Raw genomic sequence first — 27,373 nt, forward strand, 5'->3', positions numbered from 1 at the left:
GTGTGGTGGTATGAGCCTATAATCACAGTATTCAGGTGGCAGAGGCAGGCAAATCCCTTGAGTTCAAGATCATTGGGTCTGCGTAGTTGCAGGACAGCCTAGGGTCTGAGGAAAAACCTTATCTCAAAAGAAAAACAAAAAGCAAAAAACAAACAAACAACTACTGTTTTATAACTAAGAATAAAGAACCTAAATAAAAACCTTAAGGTTAACTAACTAAATAAATAAATAAAAACCTTAAGGTTAAAATTGTAAGACAACTATTAGAAAGTAAGAACAGAGGACCTAAATAAAGGTGTCAAGGGACAGTCATAAGATTAAACAACTATGAAAACCCAGATGGCCCCCACAGGAGGGCCTTCTGGGCAGCCTGGGTTCTTCACATGATGTACATTTGACTGTTTTTCCATGCAGTGCTCAGTGGTGCTGTTGTCTGGTGGCAGATCCACCAGGTGCAGTGTGGAGCCCTCCCTGCCCTGCTCATGCAGAGTGTGGTGGTGCTGGGATCTCCCAGGATGGGTTCAGGTTGAAGTCTTGAAACTAGCTTTCAAGGAAAGGACATGCTCTGGGTTCTGAGTCCTGCTTGGCTCCATCTTGTGGTTATCAGCTGTCTCTGCAGTCTTCACAGAAAGGGAAGTCACAGAAAAGGGTCGTTTTTTTAAGCAGCTCTTAGATCCAGTGGTCCAAATGTTGACATGCCAGCAGCATTCCAGGGATGTTATTTCTTTTTCTTTTTGAGGTGCTGGAGATGGAAGCCAGGGCTTTGCCCACACTAGGCAGATGCTCTGTCACTGAGCCACATCCCCAGGCCTAAGTGTTAGGTTTTGGTCTTAATTGTTTTGACAGTAGTGATTAAAACTATCTCTCTGGGATGAGATTCCTTTTTTTGCCCCCTACCTCTGTCTGAATAAACACATAACTAATTAAAATCTCTGTTTCTTCCCCTTGATGTAGCTTACCAGCCAGCCCAGCAGTATTCCTTCGGAACAGGGGGGTCAGCAGCTTACCGACCTCAGCAGCCTGTTGCTCCTCCTGCCTCTAACGCTTACCCTAACCCCCCGTACATATCCCCTGCCGCTTCTTACTCGGGGCAGCCCCAGATGTACACAGCACAGCAAGTCTCCTCACCTACCTCCAGCCCTGCTGCTTCTTTCCCCCCTCCCCCTTCCTCTGGAGCATCCTTCCAGCATGGCGGACCAGGGGCTCCACCACCATCGTCAGCTTATGGGCTGCCTCCTGGAACAACAGGTACACCGCCTGCTGCCAGTGAGCTGCCTGCGTCCCAAAGAACAGGTCTGCGCTGGGAAGGGATCTGCTTGGGCCCCGTCTCATGAGTACTGGGTTGGATAGAGGGTGTATTCCAGTTGTGTGTGGGCCGAGTCATGTGAGGCATTGCTTGAGTTTTTATAACAAATTCTAAAGCTTCGTATGACTGTGAGGCCCCCCCCCCCCATAAACATCAACCTCTAAACAAGGAAAACCTTAGTCTAGAGTTTCCAAATGTTGAGGGGTATAACCTGCTGCTAACTTACTTTGAAAGGTAGAAAATTAAGAAGATGAGTAGTAGTTGAAATCGGATTTAGTTGATAATGTCACATGGAATGCAGAACTTGAATTTTTGTGGGGAACAGGGACATCCCGGATTGAACCTCACATGTGCTAGCAAAATGCTCTACCACCAAGCTTTACTTGAGCTGGAGTGTGCTTAGTGTTCTTAAATGTTGTTGATTTTGAAAATGACCTGTGGGCTTGCAGGCTGGCTCCGTAAGTAAAGTGAGTGGTTCACTTGCCACAAGCCTGACTATGTGAGTTTGATCCCAGCAGGAGGAGAAAAGTGTCTGCCCTCGGCATATACAAATAAATAAAGAAAACTCAAAGTTAGGCCTCTGTGCACGTCAGTGTTGGAGAGTGGTTTCCTTTCCAGATGACAATGGAAGCTCCCACCAGCGGGGCAGAGCTCGAAGTGAGGAAGTGAGGCTTATTGAGCCCCTAACCCTGAAGCTGTTTTGGGGGAGTCTGCTCTATCATTTGCTGGTTTTAATGCTAAGCAGGGACTCAAATGGATACAATAGTTCAATAGTCTGTGGTAGAGCCATTCTTTTCAAATAAATACAACAATAAATGTGGGTGTAAAATAATTTATTACTGCTTTAGAAAAAGTCTTATGCATAATGCATCCCAGAATTACAAACACACATCTTTTCCCCTTCTCTAGTGTATAATATTAACACCCAAAGAACAAAAATTATACACTATAAGGATTTAGACACATTAGTTGTCTTGCCTTTGTCTGTGGAAGCTCTGTGGGTACTTAATACCACCTGCCACCAACAAGAGATTAACAGTAACTAAACAGCAAACGGCAATAACTTGCCAGCATCGTGTTCTTTGTGCTTTGGGCCATTGTTAAGTGAGGTAAGGGATGTGTAAACACAAGCACTGTAGGGGCCCTGCTGACTGCACTGGCCTCAGAGTGACCAGGAGGAAGGACATGCTGCACAAAGGTACAGCTTGCATTCTTCTGTCTTGAGGTGAGGCAAGACAGCTGCACAGCATCAGATTGTGTCAGACTACTCAGTGGTACATAACTTCAAAGCTTTCATTGTTTATGTTACAGCTATTGCTTATGAATTCTTAATATTCCATTTAATAACTTTGGACCAAAGTTGACCTTGGAAAACAAAACTACAAATAAGGGAGCCAACCACACACATCTCAGCAATATAATGCAGATACTGTAGTAGTTTGATCGTTTAGAAATGAGTGCCAGCTCATAGAGTTCCAGAAATACCCTTTAAACCTAGATAAGCAACCATTCAGGGTCCCTGGCGAGGATTCTTTAGTAAAAAGTAGTGTGGGCTCAAATGCATCCCTCATAAAAGTAGTGCAGGACATAGGAGAGGAACCACATTTATTAACTGTCTTGGACATGATGCTGTATGTTTTGTATTCAGGTCCTCACAACCCTAAGAAATAGAAATTCTTAGTCTTGTTAAAATTGTAGAGGAGGAGGAGACTGGAGCTTCCTAGGAGTTGTGAACAGTCTCAGGAGTGTTAGTCTCTGTTAGCCTGGGTCTGTATCTTCACAGCCTGTGTTGGAGTTCTGATGTTAGCGATAGACGTTTCCCAGTGGGATTACAGAAATTCCCCACAACACTGCTGAGGGGATTTGTCACTTTAAAGGAGGAAATAAATATTTGCACAGCATTGCTTTCCTCCTTGAGCAAAAGTGTATTTTGCCATGAGGTTATGGGCGCTGTACAGTTGTTCTAACCTGGCTGAGAGACATAACAGCAAATCGGAAGAACAGCGAAACTAACGTTCCCTCAGCATGTACTGTGTATGCCCGCTGTCTGTTAACCTCCTACGTACTAACCTTCCCTTACATCTTAGTTTCATTTACTTCACCATATTGGCATTTTCATTTTCCTAAAGTTCTTGTTGAAGTTACATAATTGTGACTGGAAATTCTGTTATAGTGTAATGCGTCTTGTATCGTGGGTTTGTTTGGGATTTAGCAATTCCAGTTGGCCAGTGGATAATTCCTGTTAGATCCTGCAGACTTCAAAGCTTTCTGTTAGTATGAGGGTGTGTGCCAAAGACTCAGAGAAGTGGATGTTGCAGTTTTTATTCAGTCAGTTCTTAGTGAGAGCCTGTTTGTTCTGTAATTGGAATTATCGCCAAAGGAGACAGGCAGAACCAGGCAGTATATTTCTAGGGAAAAGCAAGTCATTCCTGTTTCATGCTAGAAAATAAGACTTTGGTTTGTGTCAAATTTGGAAGAGCCTGACATACTGGATAGGAGTTTATAGTTTGTACAATAAAGAGATAAGAGTCCAGCGAGAGGCTTTGAACTGCTGAGTGGTACAGCCTAAGTGGTACTGAGCGACAGTAACCTGGGAATGTCCTCACAGGAGAGATTGTGGGTAGATGAGAAGGGTTAGAGGCAGGACAGATGCTGCCCCCAGCTCTGGCAACAGTGCAGGATTGGGAATGCAGCTTCCTGTGGCAGGCAGCACAGAGTAGCCAGAAGCCTTCCTGTTTCACTGGGATGCTGTTTGACCCAGTCCTTGGCCCTGGGTACCCGACAGGTGGACAGGGAGTATGGTCAACCTCTTCTCCGATGCTGGAGGCCTGACGATGCTGCCATCTCCTAAGAACTCATGGAAAGAGCCTTAGGCCCTCCCTTAACCTCACCAGTTAGAACCTGTAGTTCAACAAGGCTCTCAGGCAGTTAGGTTCATAGGTCTGAATGGGCCAACATAAGAACCCCTGGTGCCATATGTCACAAGTGGGTATCAGATGGGGAAAACGCTGTGCTCTTAGGATATACTGAGCTTCATTTGTCAAATAGAGAAACTGTCAAGATAAAAACTAGGGGACACTGGTTTCTAAATGAAGGCTAAACTTAGAAGAGAGAGCATAGTCAGAGGGGAAAATGCTATGTAAGAGTTTATTGTATTTGATAGAACTTGAAGGAATTTACCCAAAGAAACTGATGACTTTCTTAGTTGGACAGCAGACATTTCACACAGCTTGATTTAGAAGTAAGCCTTAGGGCAAATGTGGCAGTGCATGTCTGTAACCCCAGCACTTAGGAGGCAGAGGCAGGGGCTGACATCAGCGTGGGCCACACACTGAGCAGCGTGGGCCACACAGTGAGTGAGAGCCTTGTAATAAGTAAATTTTAAAAAGTAAGTTTGGTTTGTTCCTGCGAGGTTCATTTGCTCTTTCTAGGTGCTGCTGAGCAGGGAAGAGAAAGTATAATGGTATAATTTGAGCTTAGAATGTCTTCCATAATACTATCTAAGTGACTTTTACATTTTATCTACAGAAAATCAGTCTTTCCATGACCAGGCATCTGTATTGGAAGGTGAATTGGTTGTAAAACATACCTTGAAATACTTTAATCATTAAATATAGCTAATGAATGGATGTTCACAATAATGCATGTGAGCTTACCCTGAATCTGATTGATATCATTTTATTTGGCTTCTTAATTGAATCAAATTTTAGAAGTGATTGGGTGGGCGTGATGACTCCGAGCTCTAAACCATAGAAGCTGTGTGTCTTACATGAACACACGGACAGGGTTGCTACACACAGGTAAGAACTAGGTGGGGGTGAGTCTAATGATTCTGCTCCATGGGGTTGCGTTACTCATGACTCAGTAGCTGTGGCTAATTCCCAAGTGTTCAGAGCCCTACTGAAACCTGTCTCAGGTGAATTTGTAGGAAGGGAGTTCTGTGAACCAGCTTCTTTGGTTTGCTAACCAGTTTTATTGTGATTTGATATGCGTACCAGCTTAGCAAGCAAGGGGGAAATCCTGAAGAGAACACACTGGAAGTGGGGGGCATTTCCCTCTTCACGTGTTCACTCACACACCTGCTCTATAGCAGCCATCTGCTTCCACAGTGACATAAAGTAACCTCGTCATAATTGGGAAATTGTCAGATTTCAGCATGCTTTGTAAGGTCCTGGTACTAAAACACCAAGCCATACCGACGGCCATTTTTAGTTTGAGATGCCAGGGTACTGGGTTTCCAGTTCCTATCATAAGACAGGAAACTGAGAATTACTGCTTTTATGTAGTTGAGCTCTGTGGGGTTTGGGGTGTTTGTCTTGTGGTACTAGGCATGGAGCCCGAGCCTCCTGTTGTGGGCAAGCATTCCACTGTTGAGCTGCTGCTTGACTTGGCTCTTAGTCTTTTTTATAGGACTGTGCTAAGCATCTGTGAAGTGCTTGCTGGATGGCATTTCCCTTTATCCTTCTTTGCGGTTGAGGATGACAGACGGAACCCTTTGCAGAAGCACACTCACTGATCTATGCCCTTTCTTTATCTGGAGAGAGGAATGAACTGGCTTTGGAGGCCACCTGTCAGTTTAGACGTTAGGACTCAGGCCTTAACCAGGACAGTCCCTTCACTTAAGTAGCATTGTTGTGAGATCTGCTGCCTACCAAGGCAAGCCCTGTGTGACCCCTGCTGAATGCTAGAGTCCACATGGCAGTTACCAAACAGCTAAGGAGAATTTTTAAGTGTGAGGTGAGTCATTTTCTTCCTTTCGGGGTTCTGAAGAAAACTGACTTCTGGTGTCTGTCCTAGGTCCTCAGAATGGTTGGAATGACCCCCCAGCTTTGAACAGAGTACCGAAGAAGAAGAAGGTATGGGAAAAAGTAGTTCCTACCTGGTGGATGTCTCATGTAGTTAGTGCACACCACACTTAACTGGTTCTTCCCTCCCTCCCTTTCTTACTATCATCTATCTATTGATTTTTGTTTTTTAGGGTTTTTTTTCCCCCCTCCTCCGAGAACGGGTTTCTCTGTGTAGCTTTGGAGCCTGTCCTGGAACTCTCTCTGTAGACCAGGCTGGCCTCAACTCACAGAGATCCACCTGCCTCTGCCTCCCCGAGTGCTGGGATTAAAGGCCTGTGCCACCACCACCCGGCTAATCCATCCTTTTAAAGGCAAAGCTTGCAGGTTTTATCAGTCAAAATAGAAAACAACAACAACTATACTTCTTAGTAGCTAGCTAGCCCCTCCTCGTTTAGACTCCATAACAAGAGACCTCAAGCAACAATAGCAACAATACCCAGGACCATTGAGCACCCTCATTCCTGTGGCCCTGATCTCAGTCTTAACAGTATGTTTCTACTCCAAACTTTTTTTTTTTTTTTGCTTTGAATAAAGTCACATTTACCAATTTTTGCAAATCTATGCCTCCCCTTATTTCAGTCCTGAGTAAGAGGCCAAGAACCTGAAAACACAGCCCAGATTCCCAACTACTGGTCATAGTCTGAGGCCAGTCTTGGCTTGACCCTGTAGTGAGACTCTGTGTCAACAACTGACCTCTCCTACCTGTGCCTGCCTCCAGTAACACCTTGTTCTGGTGACAGGGATATAAAGGAAAGCCCCTCTAAAAGGCAGGGTGTCACTCTCCTGCAGGCCTCAAGCAGCAGGGAACAGACTTTCACACTTTGTTCTTTGATTGTTTCAGTTCTATAATCATGATTATATTTTGTGATCAGTGTAATTTGTAATTACATTTAAGATTTTCTTTTGCAATATTTTCTAATGATTGTGTTTTGTCTGCGGGAGGGTGTCAGATCCCCTGGAACTGGAGTTACAGACAGTTGTGAGCTGCCATGTGGGTCCTGGGAATTTAATCTGGGTGCTTTGGAAGAAAAAGCAGTGCTCCTAACCCAAGCCATCTCTCCAGCCCCTAACAATATTTTTTAAAACTAAGTGTCTAATTTTTTCCCATGTGCGTGCGTGCGTACGTGTGTGTGTGTGTGTGTGTGTGTGTGTGTGTGTGTGTGTGTGTGTGTGTTTTCACCCGCATTCATGAGCTTGCTCACCATGTATATGTAAGTCAGAAGACACCTTGCAGAGAGTTGGTTCTTTCCTTCCTCCATGTAAATCCCAGAGAGTGAACTCAGGTCCTTGGGCTTGGTGGCCGGGGCCCTTAGCACCGAGTCAGTTTGCTCTCCCTGTCATAGTATTAAATGAAGAAATGCTTAGCATTGTTCATATGTCAATAATTGTTATATGAACTCATTAATTTGAACACAAAATATTTTTCTTTTTCTTTCTTTGAAGATACATACATACATACTGTAAATTCTTAGTGATTTCTTTCTCCCGAGTATAATACTAAGAGGCTAGAACATAAAGTTGGGAGACATTAAGTTAGTAAGGAAGCCTCAGCAAAAGGTTAATAATAACCAGAAACTTAGTCAACTATTTTTAGTGCCAACTAATAGCTCCTTAGTGTTCTATGGAATTGGAGTGACATCCTGTTGTCATTTAATATGTACACATGCACCACACAGCACACACGTACAGCACATTGGCTTTGTGAGAATGTCTAAGAAGACAGACAGGGAGATGACTCTAAAGTGTATCCCTCACCTGTGTTAGCCACAGTAGGCCTACGTTGATGCTTTGCTCTGTAAGTCTACATGACGTTTGATTTGAGAGTGTTTTTATGCAAAAATGTAACTGAGGTATGCTAAGACCTTTGGTTTTATTAGCTAAGGAAATGCTTTCCTTTTTATTCTTAATTCCAGTGTTTTAATTTTTCCTCCCATCTTTTAAAAGATGCCTGAGAACTTCATGCCTCCTGTTCCCATTACATCGCCAATTATGAACCCTGCCGGTGACCCCCAGTCACAGATGCTGCAGCAGCAGCCTTCAGCTCCAGGGCCACTGTCCAGCCAGCCCTCCTTCCCACAGCCGCACCTTGCGGGTGGCCAGCCCTTCCATGGTGTACAGCAGCCTCTTGGTCAAACAGGCATGCCACCACCTTTCTCAAAGCCCAACATGGAAGGGGCCCCGGGAGCTCCTATTGGAAACACCATCCAGGTAACATAAACTGTAGGCGTGGCATGGGAAGACGACTCCTTTCAGTATATTTCTTTGATATGTTAACTTACATGATTCACCGGTGTTAGTTTCAAAATAGCAACTCCATTTTTAGTAGATGGATCATGCACATGTATATTATCTTCTCATTACATGTTATATATAAGCTTTTGACACAAGAATTATACATTTTTGGAATGTATGTTTACTGTGTCTCAGTAATTATAGTATTTTACTTAATCTAGTCAATACACAGCTTAAAGTTGGTTGAGTCTTCTCTGCATCTGCGGTTGCTAAGTAAAAGCAGTTTTTGTAGGTTTTTCTTTTTAAAATGTTAAACATGAGTTACATCATTTATGTGTTTGCTTAAAACCAGCTAAGCTAAGCTAGGCGTGGTGATACACACACTTTTAATCCTAGCACTCAGGCAGGCAGAGGCAGAAAGATTTCTGAGTTCAGGATGGCCAGGGCTACACAGAGAATCTCTTTCTTGGCAGGGGGTGGGAGGGGGACGGGAGACGAAGACGACAACCAGCTGAGCCAGGTGTACTTCTAGATAGCGAGACACAGTTATACTTTAGTTGGCCACATCTCACACTTCCAAGTGAGACTTAGAAGGACAAAGATGAGGCAATGGAACGACGTCATGCCTGAGCCTAGAGCGTGTAAATGGTTGTTGAGAGCTAGTCCTGCCTAAAGGCGGCTCTCAGTATTGCTGGCTACATCATCTGAGATGGTTCCTACCCGCCCTTTGGCTAGAACACTATAGCTTCCTGTTATTAATGGATAAGGACAAAATAGTCACCCAGAAAGCTGCTCTCTCTCTGCTCCCACTGTATTGGCCTCGTTTGGTTCCTCACGTCCCTGTGGCCCTTCTTTTCTATATGTTATTCCCTCTGTCTGCAGTGCTTTCCTTTCCCTCCTGGACTGGTTAGCACTGTTTATCCTATATAATTTTCTGAAGTGCATTTCCCTCCTTTTGGTCAGATTTGAGTTACAGTTTAGTTCCCCTGAACATCAGCGTACTGTAGTTACGGTGTTACATGTCATTACATACTTAAGCTTTGCTCCTCTCCCAGTGGCCTTCTCTTAGCACCGATGTCATTTGTGTATTAGCTCACTGGTGCATAGCTAGTCCTGATGCATAACTGCCTGATATTTTCTGTGTGAATGAAAGAATTAACTGATGAGTAAAAGTGTAGAAAACTAGAGTCCCCATTTACCCTTTCATCTTTGTACTTAGCAATATAGTGATCTATTCTGTCTTACCCTTTGGCTTAATCTTGCAGTTTTTGTTTTAATCAATTAACATACTTAAAATGATTGAAAGAATAGATGTGGTATACACTTCTAATTGAAGCATTTTGGAGGCTTAGGTTAGAATCACCATGAGTTCAAGATAGCCTGGCTTGTACAGAAAAACCCTGCCTCAAAAACCAAAATGAAGGGTCAGGCGGTGGAGGTGCACGCCTTTAATGCCAGCACTTGGGAGGCAGAGGCAGGAGAATCTCTGTGAGTTGGAGGCCACCCTGGTCTACAGAGTTTCAAGACAGCCAGGGCTACACAGAGAAACCCCGTCTCAAAAAACCAAAAAGAAAACAAATGAAATAAAAAAGGAGTAAAAGGATAGAAGAATGCTAGGATGAGCAAAAATGAGGACCTATGTGTATTTACTTCAGAGCCTGTGTGTGAGAGAGACAGGGAGAGGGAGAGAGGGATTGATCCCAGGGTTTCACATTCATTGAACAAGCATCCTACCACTAAGCAAGAGCCCCAGGCCTTACACAAATAAGCTGTCCAAGGAATGCTAACACTTCTACTGGTACCTTATCCTGGGTAATTTTGCACATTAAATCTTCATTGTAATTTTGTTGTTTTGTTTTATTTTTCCAGACGGGGTTTCTTTGTGAACTCACTCTGTAGACTAGGGTGGCCTCAAACTCACCTGTCTCCGCCTGTCTCTGCCTCCTGAGTGCTGGGATCAAAGGTGTGCACACCACCGCCCGGCCCTTCAGTGTGTTTTAACAGATCTGTCTATAAGATGATTGGCCCTCTTTCACATAGAGTTGGGACTTTCTGGCCATTTCTGGTTGTTTTTATAACACTGATTCTTACAGCATGTGCAGGCTCTGCCAACAGAAAAGATTACCAAGAAACCTATCCCAGAGGAGCACCTCATTCTAAAGACCACGTTTGAGGATCTTATCCAGCGCTGCCTCTCTTCAGCCACAGACCCGGTATGTATTTGCCCCCTCATAGTTGACTTGGTTTTAAATATAACCTGAGTTGGGTCAGCAGTTAAGACCACTGTTGCTTTTGCTGAGGACTTGAGTTTCATTCCCAGCACCCTCATGGCAACTAGCCATTCTCAGACACTCCACTCCTAAGGGACCCTCTTCTGACCTCGGAAGGCACAGCACACGTACACATACACGCAGGCAAGACCCGTATACACATAAGATAGTAAAATGAGACTCTTATTAATCTCTTTTTTAAAATCCTTTGTAGGGCTCCTATTGGTTGTGTGTCTTAGAGGTAACAAGGCTAGCTCTTAGTTTACTTGGTGAGGTTAATGAACATCTAACCTTCCTACCGACCCCACGATAGGTAGAGTCTTCATTCTTTCACAGATGAGAAAGGTAAGGTGAAGAACCGAAGGAGTAGCAGCTGGTAGCCCTACTAGCCTGCTCCAGGTTCCCAGCTCCAAGCTGTTCGGCCTGTCATCTGCTGACCCTCCTGGTGCAGATGTAGGGCACAGCAGTGACAGGCAAGGAGGCTGCTGCTCAGGAGCTTTCCGGTGTGGAGATGTGGCCATGGTTAAGGTAACTGCATGGAGGATGCATTTGGTTTGGTATCAGAGCCCATATAGCCAGCCCTGTTGAAAACGTTTTATTTTGTGCTAGCAAACACTGAAAATACTGAAAATGTCCATTTGTCTGTTGGAAAGGAGATGTTAGCTTCTGGGATGCAGTTTCTTCACACACAGGTGTTCATTTGTGCAGCCTTTTGCCAGCCTCGTGAAAAGCATGTGTGGAAAACGGCAGCACACCAGACAGTAACAGACCTTGCATTCTGGGAGTGATTGAGAGGCTAAGTAGAAACTAAAGAGCAAGTGAAGCTGAGAGCCAGAGGGTCACCGTGTCCTGTGGGAGGCTCGAGGTGGACATGCAGTCTCCCCACAGTGGAGGCGTTCAGTGAGGTCAGGGCAGGGTTCCTGTGCCTCTTGAGGCATAAGCAGTGTAGAGAGGGGAAGAGGGCACAGTAGATGGCTCATCTCGTTCACTGGTGTTGACGTTAACACCACCTTCTTCCTGGGTGACAAGAACAGGGAGTCCTCTTTCCCTGCCCAGCTGTCCTGTCTAACAAGAGGGAGTAGCTTTGAGCAGGGACCATGGGGTTCCTGTCTGCAAAGTTCATTTAGCAGTGAGAGTAGTTTTTATAATGTGGATTTATTCTCCACTTTATTATACAGTATGCAGTGTGACCCTTAATGTCTCTGCCTGCTCTGCTGAGACACAGGCTGGGCACTCCTGCTGGCTGCCTCTCTGCCTGCACCAACCCCAGCAGGTCGCCTTTGCTCAGGTCAAATATTACTCAGGCCTCTGCTCACACATCAGTGCATCAGGCCTTTTTCTACTCCTGTCCTAACATAAAAACACCGTGACTTATTTTTCCCATTTAATACTGTGACTATTTATTATTTTCCCCATTTATGAGAATTTCTTATCTGTAAGACTTTGTCTCCAGCATAGGACATGGCAGACAGTCAGTAACAATGACGTGGTTTTTCTAAGGCAGATTGGTGGGTATAAAGATCATTAACCATATTTTATTTTTAAAATCTTTAATGCTTGAAAAGTTTCCAGCTATACACTTGAGTGTGTGGCTTGAAGCAGGGGCATTGGCTCCTTAATTCAAGGGTTGATTTTACTGCTTAGCTCTTTGTCATCCCTTTTGTAGCCCCACCCACCCACCCACCCACCCACCCACCCACCCACAGTGGTACAGGCCCGGCAAGTGCTCTTGCTGTAACACCACCCCACTCCTGATGATCTTAATGCCACAAATGCTTCCTTTTCCCCTGTGCCTTAGAGGCCTGGAAAGAGGCAGGATTAAACATAGCAGGTGTGAGGAAGTGTGTAAATGGGAGTTTTGAAAGGTGAAAGTGAGATTCCAAAGTTCCCCTGTCTGTACTGTCTGTCCTTGGGGTTCTGACAGGACACGCGATCAGCTGCAGTCACTAAGAGCACCTCCTGTGCACATTCACTACATTCCCTTTTAAAAGGGCCCTGCCCGCCTCCCATCCTTCTCTCCTTTCTCTCCCTGTTTTCCCCCTCTACCCCCCCACCCTGCTGCTCCTTTTACCCAGAGACCAGTCTCCCTCCCCTTCCCCCTTTTTATGATCCCTTTCCATAGTAAAAAACCTTCTACTTGAACTCTGTCACATGGCATCTTTCTCTTGCACAGATTTTTTTGTGTTTGTTTTTTGGTTTTTCGAGACAGGGTTTCTCTGTAGCTTTGGAGCCTGTCCTGGAACTCACTCTGTAGACCAGGCTGGCCTGGAACTCACAGAGATCTGACTGCCTCTGCCCCCCGAGTGCTGGCATTAAAGGCCTGCACCACCAGTGCCCTGCTGCCACTTTTTTTTATTACAACCCCCCCCCATGTTTCCTTCTTACACACAATCCTGTGGCACTGACCCACTGCTGCTGCCCAAGGCCTTCGAAACGTCACACGCTCTACATGCCACTCCTTGTCGAGTGAGTTTGCAGTCCCCATGAAGCCTGTTTATCCCCATTTTGTACTCTGAAAGAGAGTGTGATCTCCTCCCTGCTGTCAGTAGATTTCATGTCCATTCCAGCATCATGTTGGAGCTTGTGGTCATGTTGCCTCCAACTCATTGATAGCATCAAAATATTGAAGTGTAACATCTGTTCTTACTCTCCTGCAGCAAACAAAGAGGAAGCTGGACGATGCCAGCAAACGCCTGGAGTTTCTGTACGACAAACTTAGAGAACAGACGGTAAGTTTTTTTGGGTGTGTGTGTGGGGGGGGGGGAGATAGATTATGACAATCAGTTATTCTTAGTTGCTAATAAAGTGTGTCATTAGCACTGTCCTTCGGTGTATGGAGGGCAAAATGGCCAGGAAAGCTAGAGTGGGCTTTCCACATCTCATTTGTGTGGGGCGGGAGAACACAACATGATGGGGGGGGGGGGTTAGCCCTTTTGAAGCAAAGGTCAGAAATATGAACTGGACTGTGTTGGGCCCGGGGTAGCTGGCGTGCCGCTCATTTTCACCACCAAATATCAGAAGCCAGAGACAGGGCAGGAGCTCTGTTGTCTAGAGAAGAAAGCTGTCATCTCTCTGGAGTCTGATACAGAAAGCACAGCCAGGTGTCTCCTGGTCAGGGGACCGTTCTGTAACTGTGAAGGGAACCAGCCTGCTGCTCCATTTGAGAGTTTAATAGTGAGGGTGCTAAGGTTGGAGAGGAGAAATGCCACATTCAGCAGTCTTTCAGTAATCTGTTCGACACACGCAGTCCCATCTGAGACAAATAGCATTTCTCTGGGAACCAGAGCAAAGAAAGCTGGTCTGACAGAAAGGGTGTGGTCTATGACTGATCCAAAAGAGTATTCTTCTAAAGTATGGGGTGTGCTGAGTGATGCTGTAGCGGAGAGCTAGACTTTGATGTTAAGAGGTGAAAAGACAGAGGGAGAGGACACAGCCAGATAGGTATACTGGAGACAGTCGGGAAGATCACGTGTGCCCAGGAGTGTGAGACCAGCCTGCACAGTGTAGCAAGATCTAGTCAAAGAAAAAAAAGCAAAACAAAAATTTGTAATGCCAGAAGAGACTAACTTCACACGAATCATCTTACCATGGCTCTGCTTTAAAATGTAACTTTTACCTGGTCTAAAATGTTTGCTTGGTTTAAAATATTCCAGAAATGCTAACTAGTTACACATTCTAGTGTATTTCAGACTCTGTAAATCTCTGGGTTTAATGCTTTGGGGGTGGTGGTCTCATAGGACACTCCCCTAATGTAATCCTTGTCCTGCCCCCACCTTTATTTTAGCTTTCCCCAACCATCATCAACGGTCTGCACAGCATTGCGAGGAGCATTGAGACGAGGAACTACTCTGAAGGGTTGACCGTCCACACCCACATCGTCAGCACCAGCAACTTCAGTGAGACATCGGCGTTCATGCCGGTCCTCAAGGTTGTTCTCAGTCAGGCCAGTAAGCTGGGCGTCTGAGAACAGCTGCTCTGTCAGCTGACATTGCCACTTCTCCAAAGAAAGCCATGCGAAGACTGGACCAACGCCCCGTTAGCATGTTTCCGTGGCAGCCACCCAGGAGCTTTGACATCATTTCTGCAGGTACCCTCACCCTAGAACTGCTTGAACCCTGGTGCTTTCTTTTGTTTTAATCTTCTGTTGCCCATTATGATTTTCTGCAAATAGTATCTTTCCTGGATTACACAAAACGTGGTTTCCCAAGGGACTCTGACAAAGAGTGGCTTCTAAAATTTTTAGAGAAATTGCATCTGGCTGTGTATAAAATGGACCTAAAACCAAATTTCTTTGATGTCTTCCCTACTTTCACCACGTCAATCAGATTAAAGTGTGTAATCCTATCTTACGTGTTTGTAGTCTTTATTTCTTTATATTTTTATTACATTTATTATATACGAATGTCTGGATTCTGTAAATGGTTCTGTTTTAATGTGTGGCTGCAGCTCAGGAACTTGGGGTTGAGGCTAACCTTGCTTAAAGATTAGCAATGATCAAGGTGTATGGGGTTAACACCTATGATCCCAGCACTGAGAAAGCGGAGGCAGGAGGATGAAAAGACCCTTTGGAGGTCTGGATCACCTTTCTGACATTCCTGAACTCTGTTTACAAAGTCCTGCGCCCTGCTGGAGAACAGCCTGTGGCTTTGACATGGCAGGAAGAAAAAGAGGTCCCTGAAACAAACAGTGACAGCAGGTGTGGAGAAACCCTCAGCAACTTGCCTGTCTGCCCTCGGGACTGAAGCAGCCGTCCAGGAGGAAACTGTGACGGGTGTTAGTGAGGGCAGGAAAAGTTCAGGGGCACAGGCCGTTCTCTTCATACTGTCCTCTGTCACAATTGCAACTTAATTTTGCCAACTGTGTTGGCAGCAGGTGGAGCAATAGAAAGGAGGGGTTTGGTTGGGTTTGTAACCTTTTGAGCCTCGTGTTGACCAATGGGAACACTGCTGTAGGCCTTAAATGTTAGTCTACCTTGACCAGGGCTCATAAACGGGTGCTGCCTCTGTAGCATTTATTAGGCGTGGGGGTACACTTCCCGTCCCAACTGTTTGATGATTGCCTGCCTACCCTTCTATACTGTGAGTTCTCTGAGCCCAAAGTCACATATGCTGCTTGTAGACCGAGGCAAACACATGGCTTCTGGAAGAGTCATAACAAAGATACATTGTAAAAATATTATTAATTTTAACTCAAAGATTAGCTGGCACATTGTCGTGTGTCCATTCTGGTAGGAGGATGTGTTGCGGAATATTTGTTTACACTGTGTGAAGACGTGTCGTAGTGATTGGTTTAATAAAAAGCTGAATGGTCGTAGCAAGGCAGGAGTCAGGCAGGACTTTCAGGACAAAGAGGAATTCAGGATGAATCTAAGCACACAAAGGAGACACAGAGTTGGACATAATCGGTCATACAGAATGAAAGGAAGGTAAAAAGCCACATCGCAAAATGTAGATGAATAGAAACAGGTTAATTTAAGTTATAAGAGCTAGTGGGACCAGCCTAAGCTAAGGCCGAGCTTTCACAACTATTAAGTCTCCATGTCATTATGTGTAAGCTGGTGGTCCTGATGAGAAAGTAATACTACAAGGATGCTTGCGCCAAGGAGTTTAAGGTCAGCCTTGAACACACACGCACATGCACACGCACACGCACCCCACTCTCGCACCCTCCCGCCCTCCCCTTTCCTTTCTTGTTCCCTCTCCACCCTTCCTCCTTCTCTCCCTTCCCTCTCTGCTGGGGTTAAAATAGGTCTAGGCCATGCTAGGCAAACATTTTACCACCCAACTACATCCCTAACCCTCTTTCTTTTCCGCTTTTGAAATTTGTTGTATGTGTTTTGATTTATAACACTGGCACACAAAGCACCAGGCAGGGTTTTGGTAGACTCTGCCCTCTCCATCCTCCACCTTCAGTATTGCCCTGCTGCTGCTTAGCACGGGTGTTCTCTTACCCTCCTCACCTCCCCCTTACAGCCTGCTACTGCCCTCCCTATTTTAGACTCTCTATACTCACTCCCACATGAATGCAGTTGAACAAAAATCAAAAGCTAAGGTCGTCACGCTAGAGAGCACACACTATAGGCCTGCCTACCTTGTTAATGTTATTTCCAGTTCCATTCAGTAGTTCATGGTAGCACATGCTATCCCAACCCTCCAAAGCTGAGAGAGGAGGGTTGCAAGTTTGAAGCTATCCTGGGGTATCCAATGAGTATAAGGCTAGCCTGAGATGCTAGTAAGACCTAGCCTTAAAAACCACAAAGTTGGCCATGGTGGTGCTTGTGGAAGGCTGAGGTGGAGAGGACATGTGTTCAAGACCCGCATGGGCTACACAGCAAGTTGGAGGCTAACCTGGACTACATAGTGAGACCTTATCTCAGAATATATGCAAATGTATGTGTGTGTGTGTTTTAATTCAAAATTATTGTTCTTTAGGACACAGGGCAAGATACTGCTGAGAGGAGAGGTAGGTTTGAGGGTTCAGCACTTTAGTAGACCCTCTATCTGTCCTACAAATGAGGAAGAGCTTCCTACTGCTGCTGCCTTCAGAGTTCCATTTCTGCTGTCAAATTGCAGCAGATCTATCCAGAGCAACTAGGAAATGTGGCCATGAGGGGCTCTGTGAAAGGAAAACCCCTGCCTCCTCACACAAGGCAATGCAAGTCTTCACTTGAGAGAACCAGGCCTCCTGCACCCACTGCTCTGTACCAACCCTCTGTGGCCGAACAAGTAGAAGAGAAATGTGGAGGGCTGGCGCTGAACCTCCCTGCAGTCTTGGAGTCTGGCTTCCTCCTCTGCTCCCTGAATCCCTCTGATGCAAGTCTGAGGACCACTTCCTACCCTGGAGCAGACTGCTCCCTTTGCAGAAGTTGTTAATGCCCCTCACCCAAGCTTGTAAAGGAGCTAGCTGCCTTTCCCAGTTACAGATGAAAGGAAGCTGCGTGGGTGATTGGGTGTCGCAGCTCTCCTCACAGCACAGCTGTCCTAGAAACCGTGCCTAGAGCTGACCCTGTAGCCCACTCAGTTACACTTCTCTGTACAGCCTGGAGCCCACGCAGCACCCGGACACTCATAGTAACAAAGCCATGCTCAGAACTTGAACTGCACAAAGCTGTGCCATCTCATGTTGCATGTAAAATCACTGATTTTTGAGATTAGTAATTTCACAGAGATTCCCCAACATTGCTGTCTCATTTTTTGTGTTATACAGGATGACACTGAATATCTGAGTGTGTCTGCCCCACTCCCCACCAAGTCACAGAATTCCCAGGTTTGCCAATTCAAAGTGAGTAGGACTAACTTAAAACCCAGGTGGTGAATCTAGGGCAAAGCTTGGTCATTTTCTTAAGACTAGCGCCTGTTTCCTTAGCACGTGTACCCAAGTGACTCATGTCTTTCAACTCAAGAGTGAGTTTGTTCATTCTTTCTAAAGCCTGAGTTCTCTTACTAAAATATTTTTGTCATGGTTTTAAAATATCTTGGCATTCCTTTACATGTGTGAATGTTTGTGTGCATGCTTATGTGTTAGGAGTGAATGTACATGTAGAAGGGTTCCTATATCGGCCAGAGGGCAACCTTGGGTGTAGTTCCTCAGGCACTGCCCACCTTTTTTGCCTTTGTTTTTTCCTGAGATTGGTTCTTGCTGACCTGGAGCTCACTGCAGTGAGCATCAGGGACCCCAGATGAATTCTGGAGTCAACTCAAGTCCTCATGCATATAAAGCAAGCACTTTGCCCACTAAGCTGTGTCTCCAGCCTTCCAGACATCATGGCACATGGGCTGTGGAGATGGCTAAGTGGGCAAGGTGTTTGCTTTGCACCCTGGAACTACCTAACAGAGTATGTATCAAGAAAGGTAAGCAATGAGCTCTAACAGCTTACATTGCTGTCTGTAGATCTCCTGTATATGTGATTGACATCTAATAATGCATGTGCCCCCCCCCACACACATGCACATGACACCTGAAGCTGTAACCTGGTGGCAAAGCAATTCCCTAGCATGAAAAGCCTTCGGTTCACCCTGGGCTGGGGAGCCTGATAAGGGGTTGGAACTTGTCATGGTCACATAAGTGGCCAGTCTTGGTTCCAAGACGAGGGATGGAAGACTGTTGTTTGTCTTTGGCCTAATGGCTGCACCTTTATCTACTGCTATTTCAGCCAGCAATTGTGACTCTGAAGGTACCGCAGCCTGCTTCTCTGCTGCTGCCACTGCCACTGAAGATAGTTTCAAGTAAATCCCTGTGGTTCTTTTTAAAATAAAACTTGAGATTCAAAGGCTGGGGTGAAGACCTCAGCTCAGAGAGGTCGAGTAGCACCTAGCTGTCCTCAATGGCCTCTCCCAAAAAGCCCGTTCTTTGCTCCACTGAAACATAAAATCCTCCCTACTTCCAGTGCATCCCTTTAGCTCTTCTAGATGCCCTCAGCTGATCTATGTTTGCTTTCAACTAGCTGCCAACAGAGCCTCCTGACCCAAGGTTAATTTTATTTAATTAATGCAAATGCAAACTCGAGGTTCACGGTGATCAAATACTCCCAACAGGAGACCATACCTTCCTCATCCTCAAACCCACTGGATCGGATCTGGCACAAAAAACAGTTGTTCAGTACAGGTCAAATAACTGAATGGTGAAAGTGAGAAGGCCTTCACGTCAGTCTCAAGAGAAGCCTTGTGCCAAGTGAGTGGTCCACCCAAAGAGAAAAGGGTCTAAGTGGACAGCCACAGGGCTTTGAGGGTCTGGTTGGAGCCATAGTCAGCAAAGAGGATGGAAGAGTGGTTCACATAAAGTCCAGTTTGAGCCCCAGACGCATCCATATTCCAGGGTAGCATGTTCCACTGTCTCACTGGTTGTTAAGTGGTACAACATTAATGTTTCCAGACAATTTCCCCTTCATTCTGCAATATCAGCTCCTGCAGAAGCTCCAGTAGCCAGGACTCTGCCAGTTCAGATCTGGCCTAGGTTCTAAGTTAGGCATTGTTTTATCTGGCTGGTGGCACCCACCTACATCTGTTATTAAGTGGCTGGTGCCTAGTCCTTAGTGGGTTTTTTGTTATTTGTTTTTTGTGGCTTTTTGCCCCCTTAAGGAGTCCTGGATTCTCAATACCCAGTCATCAAAACATCAGCAAGCAAGGTGTCAGAGCAGAATGTACTTGCTGCCTGGAGGTCCCAGGGCTTATGAATTTCAAGGACAAAAAACAAAAAAACAAAACAAAACAACAACAAAACACCCTGGGGAGAAATCGACACCTGAAAATGACTCATAGAAGTGTCACTTTGCCGGGCGGTGGTGGCGCATGCCTTTAATCCCAGCATTTTGGGAGGTAGAGGCAGGCAGATCTCTGTGAGTTTGAGGCCAGCCTGGTCTACAAGAGCTAGTTCCAGGACAGCCTCCAAAACCACAGAGAAACCCTGTCTCGAAAAACAAAACAAAAGACTCACAGAAGTGTCACTTTGAGCCTCTGCTTCAGAGGCAGACAGGCAACACATTAACACATTGGATCTTGAGCTGAAAATCACAGTAACAATGCAAAAGCCCTGGGGCTACCTCCCAGGGAGCTGAGTATGGACCCTCCATCTTTGGGTAGTTCTCAGAGTTTGTCTGTCTCCAGGCACCTGGATGTTGACTACAAAGAAATCAGGAATTTTTCTGGCTTCTCCCTAAATGTTTTGTCAGAGTTTCCTAAACATGGCCACAGAAACACAATGATTTCTATTTTCATTGTCATTTAGTATTGTACTGTCTGGTTTTGTGTTATCTTGACAAGCTAGAGTCATCAGAGAAAGGAGCCTCGATTGAGGAAATGTCTCCATGAGATCTCAATTAGTGATCAATGAGGGAGGGCCCAGCCCACAGTGGGTTCCATAAGAAAGCAGGCAGAGCAAGCCAGTAAGCAGCATCCTCCATGGCTTCTGCATCAGCTCCTGCCTCCAGGTTCCTGCCCTGCCTGAGTTCCTGTGCTGACTCTCTTCACTGATGGACTATGATGTGGAAATGTGAGCCAAATAAACCCTTTCATCCCAACTTGCTTTTGGGTCATGGTGTTTTGTCACAACGGTGGAAAACTTAGCTAAGTTGGTACCAGCACAGTGGGGTGTTGCTGTGACAGACCTGACTGTGTTTTTGGGAGGATTGTGGAAGGACTTTTGGAACTTTGGGCTAGAGGAGTCACCGAGTGTTGAGACCTCAGTGGGATGTTCTGTGGGAAGTTGGAAGATAAGAATGTTTAGAGCAGTGTAGAGGATGGAGGCCTCGCTTGTGAAGTTTCAGAGGGAAGTTTAAAGACTCTAACAGGGCCATTTGGTTGGTTTTTTTTTTTTTTTTTTTTTTTTTTTTTTTTTAACTAAGATTCTGTGGTTCTGGTTTGCTGGGGATTAAGAATCAGCTGTGGTTAACAAGATACCAGAACCACTAAAGCAAAACTTTGCTTTGCTGGGACAGTTGATGCTGCTCAGCTGGAGCTGAGAAATTGGTGATTATGAAGAGACCAGCATCACTGAGGTGAAATCTGTGAAGTGTTTCCTGAGAGAACGGAGAGGCTGTGTTCCAGAGGCAGCCAGGGTTGTACCTTCTGCTGGCATCAGAACTTGGAAGAGTCACCCAGGTGGTACTGGTTTTAGAGGCACGAAGGAGTCATGGACAGCGGCTGAGGCCTGTGAGGGCCAGGAGAAGCCACTGGTGAAGGTGCAGCCTCAGTGGCAGTTGAAGGCCCAGGACTGAGGAAGTCATGCAAAGAAGTTGAGGCTTGTCACCATGAAGAAAGCCTGCGAGAGGGGACTGGTGAAATTCAGCCCAGTTGCAAAAGGGATCCCAGTGTTTTAGAGATGGCAGGACCATGGGATGACCACCAGGGACAGCAGCAGCAATGGAGTGGAGCCTGCCAAGTCTAGAAGACAGCTGTGTGCTGCAGAGGGCAGAGCTGGAGAAGCGGCCCAGCCCTTTGGAGGATTCCAGAAGGAGGTAAGTGATCTCAGGTAATTGGACATTGAGTTAGCTGTGCTGTTGGAGCTTGGTTTTGTTTGGTTCGGATTGTGACGGTGCTTTGGTTCCTCCCTTTTGAAGGTTTCTGAGGAGCCCTGCAGAGCTCATGGTTGTCTCAGGCAAGCAGGGCTTGGTGGACAGGCAGCTCTTAGCTGCATGGCCATGGATACATTTCCATCTCTGAGCCTGTTTTCTCACCTATCAAAATCAATCTGTTAAGCTGGGCAGTGGTGGCCTATGCCTTTAGTCCCAGCACTCCAAGAGGCAGAAACAGGTAGATCTCTGTGAGTTCAAGGCCAGACTGGTCTACATGGCGAGTTCCAGGATAGTCAAGGCTACACAGAGAAACCCTGTCTTGGAACCCCTCAAAAAGTATATTAATACTTTCTTACAAAAGCTATGACAATTGAGTTAGATGATAAATGTAAGTCTCTTAGCACAGCACCTGGCTCTTGGTTGGCATTAAGTAACTATTAGCTGTCACTAATAGTGTTAGACCCTCATGGGCATCCCCTCTCCTTCAGTGAAAGAATGCAAGTCCTTCCTGAAGCATAATAGATCGGCACAGAGCACAGCTTAGCTGCTTCTCTTCTGGTCTTTGGACATAAACACTCTTCTAAATTCCCCCAAAAGGATGAACACAGCCCTCTCTTCTCCTTTTCCCCCAACTTGTCTCTTTCATCCCATCTTCCTCCAAGCCATCACTGTTCAAAGCTGAGAGTCTTTGTGCTTGAATGATAGGCCACCGACTGACGATGCTAACCTCCCTTGGAGTTCGTGAGACTAATAATTGCCATGAAATCACTACTGGCAGTAATAACTGCTGTAGAAACAGGACAGGATTATTTCCTTGAATCTCCTAGGGTCTCACCTTTGACTTGTTCCCCCACCCCTTCCTCCTCCAGTCATCATTTTCAGAAAATCCTTTAGTGCTCAAGGCACTAAAAGCAGTGGTTGCTTCTACTTTATGCCCTGCTGGATCCAGGCTGTGGTTGCAACTCACATTTTTAATAAGGGCAAGGATAGAAGCCAGCAGGATCCCAGAAAAACCAGAGATGGGAGTGAGCTTTTCACTGTATAAACATGGACTGATGTTGACATTATTAAACACACAAACTGATCAAAGTCATGGCAGGCTATTCTATAACGAAGAGAAAGTTGCAGAGTGGGGACCAGGGCAGGAGTCCTCACACTGCTAGTAAGTTCAGCTTTAGACTCATCCTCTTACAGTTGTATGCCTCAGTGTCATTGTCTGAAGAAATACAAACCTGAGGATAGTAATAACTGAATTGGCAGAGATGACAGTTGTCACGGCACTTGCTGAGGACAGCCACTGAAGCCTGTTTACTAGTTTTACCTCCCAAGAGAGGGGCACCAGGGAAGAGGGGACTTTAAAATCATGTCTCTCTGATCTGCAATTATTCAAAGTTTTAAACCAACTGTGCTATTACAATTGCTTGGAAAAGCCAGTGATAACACTGGGCAAAAGGTGACAACCATAGCTGTGGTGGGGTCATTTCCCTCATGTGTTTATTCTGATATTCTGTCTTTCAGTCTGTCTGCCCCTCTGCCCTACACTTCACTAGAATGATATTGTCTTTGGGATTAGGAGTGTGGGCTTTAAGCCAAGTAAGGTGGGCCATGCCTGTAATTCTAGCATTTGGTAGGGTAGGGGCAGGAGGACTTTGAATTTGAGGCCAGGCTGGGCTATAGAGTGAACTGTAGGCCTGGTTTTAACTACATCTCAATGCCCTGTTTCAAAAACAAAGAATATGGGTTTTGAAAGCAGAGGGTCTGGGACTGGAAGCTGCCCAGGAAATGTAGCCTGGGCAAAAACTCACCCTCTCTCCCCTCGGGATCTCCAGCTACATAATGAGAATGGAATCGGGACCTCAAGGAGCAGGCTGCAGCCAGAAAGAAATGGACTGATGCAGCCAAAGCTGGGCATGACAGTCAGCATGGAGTAACCCTTGCCTCCATATTTAGCTGGGGCTACAGCCTTCTCTGGAAAGTGAGGTTACAGCCAGCCTCTGCTTGCCACAAGCCCCGGTCAAGTGTTGACAGTTTGTTTCTGATTTTATTTCCCTTGGCCACTTGTCTTTGTAAATGCCGTTGTGAAAGATTGGGAACCTCACAGTCCTGCATGAGGCCTCTATGAGCTAGCTTATTCACTCATCTGCAGTCGTTGGCTTTCTTTCCTGTTTCAGCGGCTGCCCATCAGAGTGACAACCATGTCACTTTAAAGTGTTCCAGGAGTCTGGTCTGTACCCTACCCTGCTGCCCTGGAATCTTCCAGCACGTGCTTTTGTTTTTCCCCCATTCCTCGGTAGGTGTCGCTGAAGCACAGCCAGCCTCGTTCAGGGCTGTTCTGAGCTACACAGTGAAACCCTGTCTTAATTGCTTCGGTTTTGTTTTTGTTTTTTTGTTTGTTTTTGTTTTTTATCACTCACTACCCACCAGGCCCTGGTTCCATCACAGATTTGATGCATACGTGGTGAGACTGAGGGGTACTACTGTCTAAAGCCAGGAAGCAGCTCATGCTTGGGAGGGTGGGCAGCTGCCAGTAAAGGCTGGTGGTGTCCTAGACTGGCTGATGGAGGGACTTTGCAAAGGTGTCTGGTGAGGAGGCTGTGATGGGACGTCCTTCTGTACGCTATAAATAAGTGTTGCTTTTATTGATTGACAAATAAAGCTGTTTCAGCCAATGGACAGGCAGTATTTATCTAGGAGTCAGAGAGATGCCGTGTAGCTGCCTGAGAGGCCAGATGCAAGGGCATCACTGGTAAGCTAAAGCCTCATGGTGACACACAGATTAGTGGAAATGGGTTAACTTCTAAGAGCTAGCCAGTAATAAGCCTAAGCCATTGGCCAAACAATTATAAATCTATATTAAGTCTCTGGTTATTTTCTACATGGTTGGGGGACCCAATGGGTGGAGGGAAACAGCACACATGTGATCGGGACTGGCGGGACAGAAATTCTCTACAGAGCATTGCTGACTTTCCTATCCCTGCCGTGTTGGTGACAGGAAGAACATGGGGACCACGCTCCCCACAGCCCATTGTGGGGATGGAGGCCCAGCTTCCCTCCCTTGGGGCACGTAGTGATTGCAGGGGGGATGATACCTCTCTGCCTCCCCTGTCCTTGAGGGAAAAACACAGGCACATCGCACATCCCACACCTCACACACCCACAACTCCCTCATGCCCATGCCCCTCGTGCCCACACCTCCCCCTCGCCACCCACACCTCACATGAATAATCTGTGCATGCACACACTTGTACACACACACACACAAGAAAGCTGGGCCCCCCAGGTGATTGATGATGGTTCCTTTTGCCTTCATTCGTGATAGTCTTATTCCCATCCCCGGTCCTGTTCGTGAACCCTTCAGTCTCAGAAGCTCAGTTGGAAAGAAAATGTCATTGAAAATAATTCTGGAGTTCTATATAGAGTGAGCCAGTGGGACGAGCCATGTTTAAGGTCATGGGGGGCTTTATAAAGCCTTCCAGTAACACTCAGCAGTTGCCCCTGGTTGAGCAGGACTTCTGGGCTGGGTTCTGCCTAGGCTGCTTTACAAGGGCCCGAAAATTGTGTATATGGTCCTGTGTCTGTCGGTAGTTTGATTCTATCAGGATCTGAGCAGGGCCTCTGACTTTAAAATAATTAATCGTGCTGGTCTGGAGAAAGTCAATGTTAAATCTGCTGGCTTTTCCTGAAAGGATAAAGAGGGAATGGATATTCATTATGCATTACTATCCTTATCTGTCAGAAATCTACAGTCAATATCACTATGATTTATTTAATAGACAGGAACATTAAGTCTGGATAGGATGAAGGGAAACTTGGGGGCTTCTGAGTTCAGTAGATCTTTATGTGATGGTTCTTCACGGAATCCCCCAGATGAGGGATCCCTTTGCATTGTGGGATAACATAAAGACAGAGACTATACAAACTTTGGCAGTGCTGGATGTCGAGCCCAGGCCCTTCCTCGTGTTAAGTAAGCGCTCTATGACTGACCTACTGTTCCAATCTTGGGTCATTTAAGACAAAGCTAGCTATGGAGCTGGCTTTGAACATGTTTATAAAGCACAGACTGGCCTTGAGCTCAATTTCTTTCTGCCTCTGCCCCAAGTGCTGGGACACAGGCAGGAGCTACTATGGCCTGTTCATTTCTTTCGTCTTGTACTGTACTCACAATCACTAACAGTGTCACCATTGTGTATGGAGCAGCAGAGCCCTCTTCCTGGGTCTGTTCAGGTCTGCCTATTACAGACACCCCAATGAGCAGATCCCCGAGGATCCGGGGTAGTATCACTAAGGTAATGACTTAACAGCAAATCCATTTATCAGTATAGTTCTGAACATTAGTAGCTTCCACATGTCTCACTAATCCAACTAGACTAAGCTAGTCTCAAGCACTAGGCTTCATCCAGGAGCTGCTAGAAGTGAATGCATTTCCCTGTCCTTTTCAGCCTCACCCATGGCCCTCCCTGTCTTCCATCTTCAAGGCCAGCACCAGTAGATCGAACCCTTCTCCCAGGACCTCACTCTGGCCTCCTTTTTCACTTCTCTTCACTTCTAGGCTTCTCTTCACTTCTAGGACTCCCAAGATTATCCTGAGAACACTCAAGATAGTTGGATATTTTCCTTTGCTCTGTAATGTGACATAGTCACAGACAACAGCTAAGATGTGGGCATCTTTGGGGTTGTTCTGTCTAATACACCCAGGCACCAAAGAAGAGCTGCCTTTGTTCCTCTGGTTATTGGATAGAAGTGCTCAGATATGTACAGCTTACTTTGAAGAGAACTGTCCTTGTGATGGGGACGTCCAAGGGTCATCAAAGTTGCAGGTTCTGTGATCTCACCTGCCTCTTCTAGAGTAAAGAAGATTTGTCCTGTTCACAGCCTGTGTCCCATGGACCATGAATAGCTCCCAGGGCAGCAGCTCTCTTGGGAAACATTCAAAAGATACCTGATAGTAAGATGTTTGAACATCTATCTTTGGTGTGGTCCCCAGGGTGACATGTTAGCAAAAAATGACCTGTAGTATGATATCTGGAAACTGTCAGATGGGCATTTTATTTCGGATGGAGTTGAGGAGAGATTTGTGACCTGCCCCGAATACAGAACAGCACCCTCTGTTCTATACATGCCATACACCTGTATATGTGCCGTGTGTGAACATGGACAGGAAACAGCACATCTAATGATGACGACAGACATCAGGAGCAGGTGCTGGATCATGTTAGAAAGTGCAGAGGGGAAAAAGTTCCTGGTGATGTGACTCATGGTCACTTGTAATTGACAGGATTGGGCTTAAGGTCTTGTGGGAAAATGTCTCAAGGGTGAGGTTTGACTTGGTGATGAGACCTCGACCTCACTAGCTAGCAGCATAGGTTTGGGGCTTTTGTTAGTTTTGTTTCTGATACTGCTGGGGAACATTCTTTTTAGTGATTATGTAGGGAGTCATGACTTCACAGGAAGCCCTGAGGCTGGGAATGTGGGATCTAGGAAGAAGGTGCTCAGCAAACAGTGAAAATGATACTCTTTAATAGTTAATGAGAATTTCAAGGACTTGAGGCTCAATTCTGATTTTAAAAACAAGCAATAAAGACAAAAAAAAAATCTTCAAGCTGTCAGTAGCAGTATATTTACATAAGATGGCTCTCTTCCAACATGAGGTCCTGGGTTATTACACTAATTGCACATTCATAAAGCTGTCCTGTGTGCTACCAGTGTGTTG

The 27,373-nt window shown here is 45.8% G+C and overlaps 2 protein-coding genes across 27 annotated transcripts in view; both read left to right on the plus strand.

Annotated features, from left to right (window-relative positions):
• Positions 1-15,004, plus strand: part of Sec31a (SEC31 homolog A, COPII coat complex component) — a 57,126-nt gene extending 42,122 nt beyond the window's left edge. For 11 of the 26 annotated variants that reach the window (XM_051198529.1, XM_051198532.1, XM_051198526.1 and 8 more), the window contains 7 exons: positions 955-1,293; positions 4,835-4,873; positions 6,104-6,162; positions 8,098-8,361; positions 10,479-10,598; positions 13,313-13,384; positions 14,440-15,004. In XM_051198529.1, the coding sequence (XP_051054486.1) occupies positions 955-1,293; positions 4,835-4,873; positions 6,104-6,162; positions 8,098-8,361; positions 10,479-10,598; positions 13,313-13,384; positions 14,440-14,619 (1,073 nt within the window). In that variant the 3' untranslated portion in view covers positions 14,620-15,004. The remainder of the gene's footprint in view (positions 1-954; positions 1,294-4,834; positions 4,874-6,103; positions 6,163-8,097; positions 8,362-10,478; positions 10,599-13,312; positions 13,385-14,439) is intronic. The other 15 variants (XM_051198533.1, XM_051198539.1, XM_051198537.1 and 12 more) reach the window with 3 other exon arrangements.
• Positions 15,005-21,486: 6,482 nt separating this feature from the next.
• Scd5 (stearoyl-CoA desaturase 5) overlaps positions 21,487-27,373 on the plus strand; it is a 130,169-nt gene continuing 124,282 nt past the window's right edge. The window contains 1 exon segment of the mRNA XM_051198568.1: positions 21,487-21,606. Coding sequence (XP_051054525.1) covers positions 21,487-21,606 — 120 coding nt within the window.

Source organism: Phodopus roborovskii, unplaced genomic scaffold (assembly GCF_943737965.1).
Source record: "Phodopus roborovskii unplaced genomic scaffold, PHOROB, whole genome shotgun sequence".
Classification (NCBI taxonomy): Eukaryota; Metazoa; Chordata; class Mammalia; order Rodentia; family Cricetidae; genus Phodopus; species Phodopus roborovskii.